Source organism: Bubalus bubalis, chromosome 24 (genome assembly GCF_019923935.1).
Source record: "Bubalus bubalis isolate 160015118507 breed Murrah chromosome 24, NDDB_SH_1, whole genome shotgun sequence".
Lineage (NCBI taxonomy): Eukaryota > Metazoa > Chordata > Mammalia > Artiodactyla > Bovidae > Bubalus > Bubalus bubalis.
Window position 1 is genome coordinate 35604551 of NC_059180.1, and position 13071 is coordinate 35617621.

The window sequence follows — 13071 nt, forward strand, 5'->3', positions numbered from 1 at the left end:
AGGATTAGATTTGCACAGAATCCTACCTAGTCTATTTAAAAGTCATGTCTACAGCATAATCAGCTAAGTAGATTTGATCCTTACCTTCTCTAAACTTTGACTCTGGAATGGGTTAAAGAAACAACAGATTCAAAACTTCAGATTCAAACTCTCAGATTCAAATGCTCAGATTCAAACTCTCAGATTCAGGTGGAACTAAAATAACCTAGATAGTCTTGGTTTCCTCCAAGCTCACTCTTGCTCTCCAGATTTAAAACTCTTAGTGGGTAATGTTGCTGCTGCTGCTAAGTCGCTTCAGTCGTGTCCAACTCTGTGTGACCCCATAGACGGCAGCCCACCACGCTCCCCCGTCCCTGGGATTCTCCAGGCAAGAACACTGGAGTGGGTTGCCATTTCCTTCTCCAATGCATGAAAGTGAAAAGTGAAAGTGAAGTCACTCAGTCGTGTCTGACTCCTAGTGACCCCATGGACTGCAGCCCACCAGGCTCCTCCATCCATGGGATTTTCCAGGCAAGAGTACTGGAGTGGGTTGCCATTGCCTTCTCCGAGTGGATCATGTTACGGAAATATAAAATAAAATATGAAAAATTGGAATTGAGGATTATGGAAATAACATGAAAATAAAAACGAGAACATTTTATATAGCCCCTTGACGTGCTGAATATTTCATAGGCAGTATCTTGAAACCTCCGAACCACTGTGTGAGGTGGAATCAATAAACCCATCACACGTGATGTGATGGAAGACCGAGAAATGACTCCTCAAGGTTGCTCTACTAAGATGCTCAGAGCCTGGGGACTAAGGGCATAGACTTCACTCTCAAGCTGAACTGAGCTTCTTCATCCTTCCCCAGTCTTGACTTCCCCATCTGTGAAATGGAGGTGGCAACATCAATTTAATAGGGTTGGTATGCCAAGTCCATGACTGTCTTTATAAAGCACCTTGAACAGTGCCAATCACAGAGCAAGGTCTCCATACATAGCTACTGTTGCTATCACTGTTATTATAATAATTATTATAATTATCACAGAGAGATGATCTGAATCAAAGTTTGCCCAGCTACTATATTAAACTTCAAGAAGTCTTAGGAAACAGTAAGAGTACCAAAGTCCTCTGTTTCCACCTAATGAACATTTTCACAGGAGCATTTTCATATATATGGCAAGTTTTATTGATAAAATTTATTTTGATCTGGCTTGTGTACCTTGGAAAATGAAATTTACAGACAATACCTGTTTCTTTCTAGTTACCCTAAAGCTGTCTAGATTAATCAGCTTCACTTTCTCTTCCTGAGGGGACCCTGAGTCACTGGGGGAAAAAATGAACCAGTTAAGAAAGTAAACTTTAAACCAAAAAGAAGGACAAGAATATAAATAAAAAATAAGAATAGATTATATACACTACTATGTATGAATGCATATTTTCAACCCAGTGTTCTAATTGAAAGCTGTACGTGCTATTCTGGGCACTGCAGTAAAAACGATATAAATACAGACATTAGTGACTCATTCCTATTACAAGTTCACAGAGCAACTTTTTCTTTTTTAAATTGCAGGACCCAGAAGAGCTCATCAGGATGAGTGAAAGTGTCAGTCACTCAGTTGAGTCTGACTCTGTGTGACCCCATGGACTGTAGCCCACCAGGTTCCTCTGTCCCTGGAATTCTCCAGGCAAAAAGACTGGAGTGGGTTTGCCATTCCCTTCTCCAAGGAATCTTCCCAACCCAGGGATCGAATCCAGGTCTCCTGCATGGCAGGCAGATTCTTTACAGTGTGAGCCACCAGGAAAGTCCAATGGGTGAGTGAGAACAGTGGAAAAGATTAACAGCTAAAATCAAGAACAACTTCAACAGAGCACTATCAATAAAAGATACAGAGGAGTAACCACTGCTTGCTGCTGTTTTAACTCAACATGTTGGAATGTGAGTCCCAAATAGCCCTCTTTTGACCCCGGGTCCTGGTCTTAATTGTGGCTCTATCCTCTCTGGACACCCATGAACTAAGCCCTCAGGTCCTCGTCCATCTGAGAATTCCACTGTTGGCATCACCAAGTTTTACAACACCCTCACTCTATTTTTCCACCAGTGGATTTCTCAAAAAGGATTGAAAATGTAAATAAAATATAATATGGAGTCTATCATAGAGTTGCCAACTTTTACTTTGCTGAGGAAGAACATTCAAAACAAAATTGGATAAAAAAGGAGAAAGCAAAGCTGTTGTCATCCTTTCATACAAGAAAAGCTATTTTCACAGCATATAGGAAAGAAGCCTGGTTAAAGTTTGGCCATTCTCTGGACAAGAGAGTTGGTCACCATATTACATGGTCCATGGTTTTCTCCTGTCCTGGAAAACTAGTAAATATGTCATCAGAAGCAGTCACCTGGTCATGAACTGGCCATGGGAGAGAGTATTAAGTCACTTCAGTCTTGTCTGACTCCTTGCGATCCTATGCCAGGCTCCTCTGTCCATTGGATTCTCCAGGCAAGAATACTGGAGTGGGTTGCCATTTCCTTCTCCAGGGTTTCTTCCTGACCCAGGAATTGAACCAATGTCTCTTACATCTCCTGCATTAGCAGGAGGGTTCTTTACCTCTAGCACCACCTGGGAAACCCAAAGGAGATAGTGCTTCACACAAAGCACTGGTCTAAGATCTTGAAATCCCTCATTGCACACATCACAAAGAATGGGTGCTCTTTAACCAGAAACAGTTTCAACCTTTGATCTAACTCTGTTCACACAAGAGGAACAGGGAAAACTATCAAACTTCCCTCCTATCTCTGCTTTTGCATGGTCTACCCTCATTCAGGAATCCACATGATCCAGAGATGAAGCTTTCAACAGAAAGAGTAAAATTGTGAAGTCCCTAAAGTATTACAATATTTAAAAATTAACCCTTCTACCAAAAAAAATTTGAAGGGTAAATTAAATTTTTCATTTCATGGTGCTCATATATATGCTTTGTAGCCTGGCAACCCCTTAGTTTTTAGCCTATATGATTCGATAAATACGCCACAAAAAATGGTATATCATTTTAAATGCAATTATTAGCCTTATTTTAATGACATTTCTCTATTATTTAATCTAAATCCAGGAAGTAAAACATTCTAAAATAGTAGTGAGTACCCACACAAATGGAAATCAACTCAAACCCCTTTAGTTTTTCAGTTTAGATCAAACTAAGGCTATACATAAGAATTTAGTTCTATGTCCTGCCGTGAAGCTTATTATGAGAGCATAGAAAGATGGTCTTTTCCTATCTGTCCATACTTCCTTCCTTCTTGCTTTCTTTCCTTTTTTCTTCCCTCTTTCTCTCTTCTCTTTTTCTTTCCATTCATCCACCTAACCACTTATGTACCTATCATCTATCTACCTTTCCATCCATCCATCCATCCATCCACCTATCCATCTATGTATGTAGGTACCTATCTATCTCTGTGCTGTGCTGTGCTACGTCATTTCAGTTGTGTCCAACTCTTTGTGACCCCATAGACTGTAGCCCGCCAGGCTCCTTTGTCCATGGGGATTCTCCAGGCCAAAATACTGGAGTGGGTAGCCATTCCCTCCTCCAGGAGATCTTCCCAACCCAAGGATCCAACCCAGATCTCCCACATTGTAGCCAGATTCTTTACCATCTGAGCCACCAAGGAAGCCCATGAATACTGGAGTAGGTAGCCTATCCCTTCTCCAGCAGCTCTTCCCACCCAGATATCAAACCAGGGTCTCCTGCATTGCAGGCAGATTCTTTACCAACTGAGCTATCAGGGAAGCCCCTATCTATCTCTACCACCATATAATTTTAAATAGTTGATCTATAGATCAACCGCTCCATGACCCCAAAGACATGACTACTTATTGCTATTGAGTTTTAAGAAAGGCTACTAATCTATTTCTCTCTGACATAGAACCTATTATTTATGGGTTATGAGTATCACTTTTAAAAGATGTTCTAGCATGGGGCTAATGACTGGCACAACTTGGCATATCCTGACCTCCTTGTATTAAGATTTATTTATCTAGACACGCATATAAGTCCTCCATGAGGTCCTAAGGCAGAAGTGTGTGTATGTGTTGTGTATACATATATTTTTCACATGTATATGTGAGCAATATATATACACAACATACATATATGTATATGTATGAATAGGCAGAGAGCAAGATTATTGATATTGATATTATGGCATTTTAATTGGGCTTCTATTAAGCTGTGATTAGTCCGTTGCTCAGTCCAACTGAGACGCTCATGTCCAACTCTGTGACCCCATGGATTGTAGCCCACCAGGCTCCTCTCCATGGGATTTTTTTCCAGGCAAGAATACTGGAGTAGGTTGCCATTTCCTCCTCCAGGGGATCTTCCTGACCCAGGGATCAAACCTGTGACTCCTGAATTATGGTCAGATTTCTTACCCCTGAGTCATTGGGGAAGCTCCTCTATTAAGCTGAGCTATATGAAATTGCCAATATTCTACCATTTGGGACCCACAAAAATAGTGGTTTCATATGGTAGAGTCTAATGTTGCTGAAAAACTTAAAGGTCTCAAAAAAAAAAAAAAAAGGGTAGAAAATAAAACAACAAACAGAAGCCTGTTGCTTGCTGTCTCTTTTGCTCAGTCTAGAGGCACCTGTATGGCTGGGGCTACTGCTGTAGGTCAAAAGCTGCTAACTTTTAAGGATCTTTATGGAAATGCAAGTGTCCATGAAAACAGTGCCCCAGGGTAACTAGCAGGGCACCTGGTCGTCATGAAGTCTCAGAGTGAATGCCTCTACTAGTTTCTCCTCTAGCTGGTCTGAATTGAGTTCCCTTCTGCCCTAATGCGGAGGGCTGTTTCCATGCACTGTGTGTTAGGGGATGTTAGGATGTTCGGCAAGCAGGGCAAGCATGACGGATGTCTGCCTTTTTGGCGTGGTAACATTGTCATCAAAGCTGTGTACACATCAGACACGTTTACCCAAATACCTGTAGAGTGATTCATTGAAAAGGAAATCTTCCCCTCTCCCTCCCTGCCTCCCAGTTTGGCTGCTCAAAGATGCAACAAGGACCAGGTGAGAAGACACAAAGAAACCGAGAGCCAATCAATCAAGAGAAGCCTGCCCCCAGGCTTCATTCAAGCAAGCCATTCATTGAGCTAATGTGGTGATGGACCTGTCCAATCCAGAACATACCACAAACACATCAGCAACACCAAGTGGCATGCAATGACCAGATGATCATCGGCCCCACTGCCATGCTTTGATCGGTTCAAGCTCAGAAAACCATCTCCCTTCAGAGTCCAGATAGTTGGCTTTCCACAAATCAAAGTGAGATTAGAAGATTTGAGGTGAAGTCAAAGGCTTACCAAATCTTTCCTGAATGCCCAAGAAAGACATCTGCCTATTGCCACTCGATTCGTCAATGAGCCTGCAAAATTACCTAGTCTAGTCAGGTCTTTTTCTTTGGGGGGAAATCACTGCCCACACCAGATGGTCTTCCTTCCGGAGGTCGGCATTCAAGAAACTCTCAGGGTACTCTGAGATAATCATCGTGTGATCATTTAACCGAGAAGCTGATGGGCAGGGAGTTAACAAGGTGGCCATCAACGAACTTCTGGCCAGTCCTGAGGCTACTGGAGTTTAAGATTTTCCAAAAGGCCCCTGAATCTTTAATTTGATGAGGGCTTAATTTGTGCTGATAAAAGGTAAAATTCTACCAACTGGGGACATCAAACTTCTTTCCCTTTCAAGATGTTTGAGAAGTGAATCTCATGATAAGAAAGCTTGTGGTTTCTCCTTGGATCAGGTTGACAGCCAGTGAGTGTGACCCAAACAGTCTCTGTTCCTTCTGATTTTATTTCCTATTTTGAAGGAGTTTCTTTGGGTTAAGAAGCTTTTCTCTTTGTCATCCTGCCTGTCTTGTAGAAAGTAGGTACTAAGAGTCTCTCCCTACTGACATTATCCTGTGATGGAGTAAAAATAAGTGATTACACAACTTCCCTGAGATAACTCTAGATTCTTGCCATCTCTAACTGACTGGAAAGCTCTTCTGATAATTTCACATTTTCCCCTAAACATGTGTCTTCTCTTGAAGAGTCTTCCTCCTCTTTACCTGCTTACTAACAATAAACGGAAGTACCACCGTTTCATAGATACACTTTACAAATCAAACCAGAAACATAATTTTTAAGATTGTTTTCTGGTAATTTTATCTATGTGTGCATTTCTCTCGATGCAATATTTCCATAAGTGGCAAGTGAAATAGGACTAGTAATCAATTTCCACAGCAACCAAAAAGACCTAATGTGCAAATTTCTTTAATGAACAGCAAGAGGCCAATTATATGGACAAGAGTAGGTTTAGTTGGTCTCTTCAACTGAAACTATTACACCAAAGTGGGAATTGCAGAGTTAGTCAAGATTTACCAAACCAAGAATGAGGGCAATTTTTCAGTAGGACAGGTTGCCAGTGAGAAATCTTAATAATATTAAAATAACAGATTTCATACATATATTTGCATATATGGTGCCCCCAAGTGCAGCAAAATTTTAACTTATTTTGTAAGGCAAATGCAAATGGAGATGGCCAGATCCTCAAGTAATTCTATCTAAGAATAGTATTAAACACTGTTGGTTTTTTTTCAAATGTCTATTTTGGTCATATTAAAGAAAGTAATTTAAATTATATTTTTGTAATTAACCTTTTTTTCAGCTTGGGGATAGATGCACTTATACCAAGCAGCAAGATTAAAAAAAAAAATCAAAGACATAAATCTGTTTAAGATTCTTATAATTATGCAGCAGGCTAAAGTTACTATGATTGTAATTATATACAAAGTGGGTGTTGGAGAATTTAGCATTGAGAGATATTTTCATAAAAATAATTAAGGGTTGTAGATGAACCACATTACAATTGACACTCTGTGAATATGCAGTGTGCAGAATTTAATAGAATTAAGCCTTTTCATTTGTAGAATGATCTTGAGAATTTCAAGACTGTCATCGTTTTTATTAGCTTTTTTGACCCTCTCAATTTCCCTAATTTAGTGTCAAAGTGTATTGAAGATAGCAACTTTCATAAAACATATTTTGCATCCTAGCTACGGATGATTGGGTAACTGGATAATTTAAGTATTTAGAACTGTGTGCTGACAATTGTTTGGGTTTCTCTGGAAGCTCCCTCCAGACTTGAGAGCTCTCGATGGCTGTTTATAAGAATAATAGGAAGTTATAGGAATAATACCTGCATACAATCAGATAACAGATCTCAACTCTGTCTTGCCAAAGAGCTATTTGATCACGAGTTTTTATGCCTGGGGTTTTCAAAGTATGACATTGAGGGTTCAGGAATTTCTTTTGCTTTCGTATACCTCCGAAGAAGTCTGTAGTTACAAAGAACTAAGGATACATCTTGTGAGAAATGGAATGGAACTGCAGAGAAAGCATACCACAGCAAACTAAGAGAGGAACTGAGTCACAAGAGATCCGAGGGGAGACCCAGAGTCTGCCAACACTCCCCATTCACGAGTCCAAGACACCTCCTGCTTACCTGTCGAACCCAGCATGCCTCAGCCACACATGCAAACTGTTACCATTACTGTTTTATTCAGGAAACATAGTTTTAAATTAAAGGAGTCATTACCCAAAATAAGCACCCTCCATGACATTTGTGCATGCAGAGCATCTGAACATTCACATTTATGTCCTCTGAAAACAGAGCCAACGATTTGCATTCAATATGGAAACGCACACTTTCTTTTTTTTTCCAAAGCACTTATACAAAAATAGCTGTGGCTTGCCATTTCAGAAACCGAGTCATCTGTTAAGCCTGGATAATGGGTAATAGAGCTCCTCCAACCCCCAGCCCTCACCACCCCGCCTCCCCGCCATCCAGTCCTGACTTCTGCGTTTCTTAAACCTACTTCAGTCCCTTCCGCTGCCAGTCTTCACATGTGGTGTGCATTACAAATAAATGTTGGCTTATGTTCATAGGCACAGGGTCTGGGCATTGCCAAAAAGAAAGACTCTCCTGATGAATGCCAGACACACTGCCCATATTCCTTCAGGCAGGATCTTAAAAGGCAATAAAGGGGAATGGTTTCCTGACTGTACAAAGGTGTAAAAAAGGGAACTGAGGTTTTGAAAATTGAGGTAAACCCTGTGGGATCCTCTCTTGGCTTTCGTCCTATGAGTTACATGAATCCAGGATTTTACAGAAAAGTCCAGGAGAAGGTTGTTCAAGGGGTGTATTTTGTGCATGCAGGGCGTGCTGTCAGAGGGACTGTCAGAGGAAAAGCAGCTTTGCACGGACCCACCGTCTTTGTGTCTTAGCAGAGAGGGCAAGCGATCAGGGCGAGCTAGGCGTCACTGCGTCCTGGCGGCCCCGTGCTGACCTTCACCTTGAGACCTAACTTTCGGGGCACTGCCTTCCCCAGCAGTCATGCATTTGCACCGAGACCACACGAGAGGCTCGCCTCCCACCAGCTAAGTTCATTTCCAGGTAATAGTCAAGCGTGAGAAGGAAAGCCCTTACCTGTCACTGTAGGCAGCGGCAGTGGCAGGGGTGGGCTGGGCGTAGCGGTATGCAGCATAACCACCCTAAAACACAAGGAGAAAGCAGGCTTAGGAACTCAGAGGGGGCTGACTCAGGGCGCCTGATGGTGAGACCCCAGCAGAACAGCAGTGACCCACATCTAGCGAACTCAAGTGGAGGTTAATGAAAGCTTAGTACCAAAACACGCGAGAAAGATGTGGGGTGGACGACCAGCCCCAGCTGGATGTTAAAGATTAGCAGTTGTAAGCAGGAACCCAGAGACCCTCTGAAGGAGATGTACCTACATGTTAATTAATGGTAATCATTTTGGGGTACAGAGGATTATGGGAGATTATTTAAATGCTTTTTCTACTTTGCTGAACTTTCCAGATTTTCAAAAATGAGTATGCTTTACCTTGGTTTATCAGTTATCAACTTACATCTTATTCAAACCATCTTTGATTACGTCCTTAAAAATCCAATACAGGTCAAGCTAATGCCCTGCTATCTTTGATATTTATTAATGTTAATGCCTTTGATATTTACTTACAAAAATAAGATAATCCTTTGATTGAAACTGTGTTAGGAGTCTCTTGCATATGTAGTTGTTCAACCACTAAAGCAACGACAGAAGATTGTCTCTAGCTTTTTAAATGTCACATAATGATTAAAAAAAAGGAATCTTGAGCACTGCTTAAAAATTCTGTCTTTTCAGCTCAAGATATCACACTGGTTCAAATGGGGAATTTGTTTGTTGTGGAAAATATGATAAAGTCTTCCAATTTGTAAATGAAATCATTAGGAGAGAAAAAAATTGGAGAAAAATAATTAACATTTAGTTGTATGTACCAGTAATTGCAATTGTTCAATTAAGCAGAGGACAAGCAAATGGGCATATTCGAAAGGAATTGTGTTCAGTGGAGCATTGGTTATCAAACTGTGAAAATAACAGAACTCCTTGCTCAGCAGACCACAGTGATACATCAACCACTGTTGAATGATCTTAGTACAGTTAACGGGATCCAGTCTCCACTGATAACACGGGGGCCATTCAGGTTCTAAATAGAATATATAGTCCCACGATACTCTGGGAGAAGGGTTCTCACCCTTGCTGTGAAGCAGCAGTTCAGGACACAACCATGTCAGAGGGCTTCTAATAGCAAAATAACTGGATGTTGGGGGGATTTAATGGTAGTATCTTGAGTAAAGCAGTTCATTATTCTTGGCTCCACGTACAGCATAGAAGACAGATGAATGAGAAACTTGCAAGAAGCATCTATCGGAACAGTGATAGGTACAGTGGTCCCTGCAATTTATTTCTACTCTTTGCCAAATCATAACCAACTTTCAAAGCAAATTTTCTATCACTTACGTGGCCATTCCAAAAAGCTAGTTTCTCCTTAATCAAGCTCCTTCTTTGGATCACTCTGGAGAAGACACCTCCAAGACATTCTGACAGATAATCACCCATAATTTGGAGCCAGTATTTTTATTTTTTTTAAAAGTCTCCCTTGAAAAAACAATGTGAAAGTTAAAAAAGAAAAAGAGGTCTTAGCCAGAAACCACCTGGTGTTCCAAACACCATGTTCTCTAATTAGGACGGAGAAACTCATTAAATGAGCCGAGGAGCTGGGAAACCAAAGCACTTGTCACAGGGAGCACCGAGCTCCAGGTACAGACTGATGGGCTGAGGGGAAATCGGCTCACCCGATTTCTGGAGCCAGTCTTTTCATCAGCTTGCCCATCTCCTCGCCTTTCATCAGGCATCCGCAGAAACACAGGTGTGCACGCATGTGTACTGAACTTAATGAGGTAGGGAGGGGCTGGCACTGGCTTCCTGATGGCTCAGAGGCATTAGCTGCCACCAGCTGAAAACTCTGAGTGGAGAATGTGAGCATGCGCGTGCGTGTCTGTGTGTGTGTGTGTGCGTGTGTGCGTGTGTGTTTTCTGTCACTCTCAGACTGAAAAACAAAAGTTACTGCAAAGCGCATTGCATCAAGGGCCATGTCAATCAATCATGATGTGGTGACTGTAAATTTGGTTCCCGGAAAGACTTCTAGCAACATCCTACTTGCAAAACCTCTTTGTTTGAATTCTGGAGGACTCCCTCAACTTCTGCAATGGTTTCTGTCAATGGAAGTAGGTAGCACTTTTGATAAGTGGGGAAAACTTTGGCAATGCAAACAGAATATACCTAAAATGAACCTCACTGAATGCGATGGTTTAGTCACTAAGTCATGTCTGACTCTTTTTGACCCCATGGACTGTAGCTCGCCAGGCTTCTCTGTTCATGGGATCTTCCAGGCAAGAATACTGGAGTGAGTTGCCATTTCCTTCTCCAGGGGATCTTCCCAACCCAGGGATCAAACAGCCTGGGTCTACCTGCATTGCAGGTGGATTCTTTCTGACCCAGCCAGCAGCAGCCCCTCACTGACCACTAGGTTGACGCTTATTGCATTGATATAAAATGGAGGAGTGTACACCTGGGATCCTTCTGAACAACTGAGGGGCTTGTCTATGGAGCTTTGGGAAGGATCCATTCTCTATTTGCCCATGTATTAACCATGTAGAGAAAACAAGTATGGGCTTCCATGTAAGACAGGCACAAGAGGTCAAAGTCCTGACACTTATCTTTGCTATTTAAGAGTATGTTTACAAGTATTCCTGATTCATGAGTCAAGGTCATAGTTTGGTAAAGTCTGTGGAACCGGTGGAGAGATTTTGACCTTGGTCCATGATCTCCTAGGTGTCAATAGACTTGATGATGAACACAAATGTTCTATACTTGTGCCATCCAATATGGTAGCCACTTGTCCTAAATGTCTATGGAAATCTTGAAATGTGGGGGCTACAACAAATGGCTTTTTAAATTTATTTAATGTTGAATTCATTTGAATTAAAATGTAAGCCACCACATGGGGCTGGTGGCTACAGTACTGGACAGTCCAGGTCCAAGTGACCCCTGGAATTTGCAGGAATTGGACAGAGAAAAAGGGGTAGATGGCTTGACACCTCTGCTCCTATATACTGCATCATCTTCCTTTGCGATGCTTCTTCGGCATGGAATCCATTTAAGGGGAAAACCAGAGTTGCATACTGACTCGGTGCATGCATGCACACACTGTAAAATGATAAAAAAATTACAAATTGCTTTAATTTGCCTTTCTAACAGGTGATTTTAATCCATTTTATTGCCCATATTTTGCAGCTTGCCGAGTACAGCCAAAGCTTCAGCAAGGTTCTGGGGTAATGTTTGAAAAAAGAAGTGCTCACTTTCATTTGCGGTCATCAAAGCACAAATACACCTTAAACCTGATCCTCCCAGACCTTAGGACAAAAACAAAAATGCATCCTTGACAGATTTTTCCCACCACCAAAGTAAAGGTGAAAAAGAAAGAAAAGGAATGACAAGCACACAATAGTTCTATGCTCCCTACTCACAAAATATAATTTCACATGCTGGGCATCAAAATAGACATGTGATATTATAGAAAATATGTATTTTAAATGGTCATTATGGATTCCCCTTCCCACCCCTGCCCCCACCACCAGAGGCAACCATCAAAGATATTGATTCACAGGCTTGGGAATACTTCCTTTGTTGGCAAGACCTCTGGAGGTCCAAGGGGGGAAGTTATCAATTAAGTACTTTAATGATGCTCCAATGAAACATTTTCAAAACTGTGCTTGGTGGGATCTTCATCAAGGGAAAGGCAAGGTTTCATGACCACATAGGTTTGGGAGATGTTAAGTTAAATGAAATGAAACTGGTTTCTCATTTGTGGAATTTTGTAAAGCAGTATTAATGAGCTCTGTGGATCTCCACTGCATCACCAAGTGGTTTGATGATGGAAATCACATTTTTAACTTGAGAGCATACTTTTGGGAAAAAAAGTTCAAATACCCAAATGGCAAACTGCTGAGGAAGTGAGGTGAAATTTTTGTATATCAATGAGGACACAGGGCTTCCTCCTTTCTCAGAATATTCAAGGATCTCACTTTGTCTAAAACAGGTGGATTAATGATATACATAAAATTTATTCACTCTAATGACACTTGCTGCTGCTACTGCTAAGTCACTTCAGTCGTGTCCGACTCTGTGCGACTCCATAGATGGCAGCCCACCAGGCTCCCCCATCCCTGGGATTCTCCAGGCAAGAACACTGGAGTGGGTTGCCATTTCCTTCTCCAATGCATGAAAGTGAAAAGTGAAAGTGAAGTCGCTCAGTCGTGTCCAACTCTGTGACCCCATGGACTGCAGCCCACCAGGCTCCTCCGTCCATGGGATTTTCCAGGCAAGAGTACTGGAGTGGGGTGCCATCGCCTTCTCCACCAATGACACTTACAAGATCATTATTTGCAAAATATAAAATCCTTCATATAAATCACTACTCTTTAACTTATCTGTGTGATACATTCAGCTGTTTTTGAAGTCCAGCTTTTCTTAAAAGGTGAAAATAAAAGCATATCTCAGAAATTTTAATTATTTGGTTCTCTCCTTAGTCCAAATATCCATTTGTTTCATATTAGATTTCTTATTAAAACTTGATTAATCTCACAGGAAAAAAAA

The 13071-nt window shown here is 41.4% G+C and overlaps 1 protein-coding gene across 29 annotated transcripts in view; it reads right to left on the reverse strand.

Moving 5' to 3' along the window:
- RBFOX1 (RNA binding fox-1 homolog 1) overlaps nucleotides 1-13071 on the reverse strand; it is a 1703141-nt gene that overhangs the window by 36009 nt on the left and 1654061 nt on the right. For all 29 annotated transcript variants that reach the window (XM_044936027.2, XM_044936024.2, XM_044936025.2 and 26 more), the window contains one exon: nucleotides 8502-8566. In XM_044936027.2, coding sequence (XP_044791962.1) covers nucleotides 8502-8566 — 65 coding nt within the window. The remainder of the gene's footprint in view (nucleotides 1-8501; nucleotides 8567-13071) is intronic.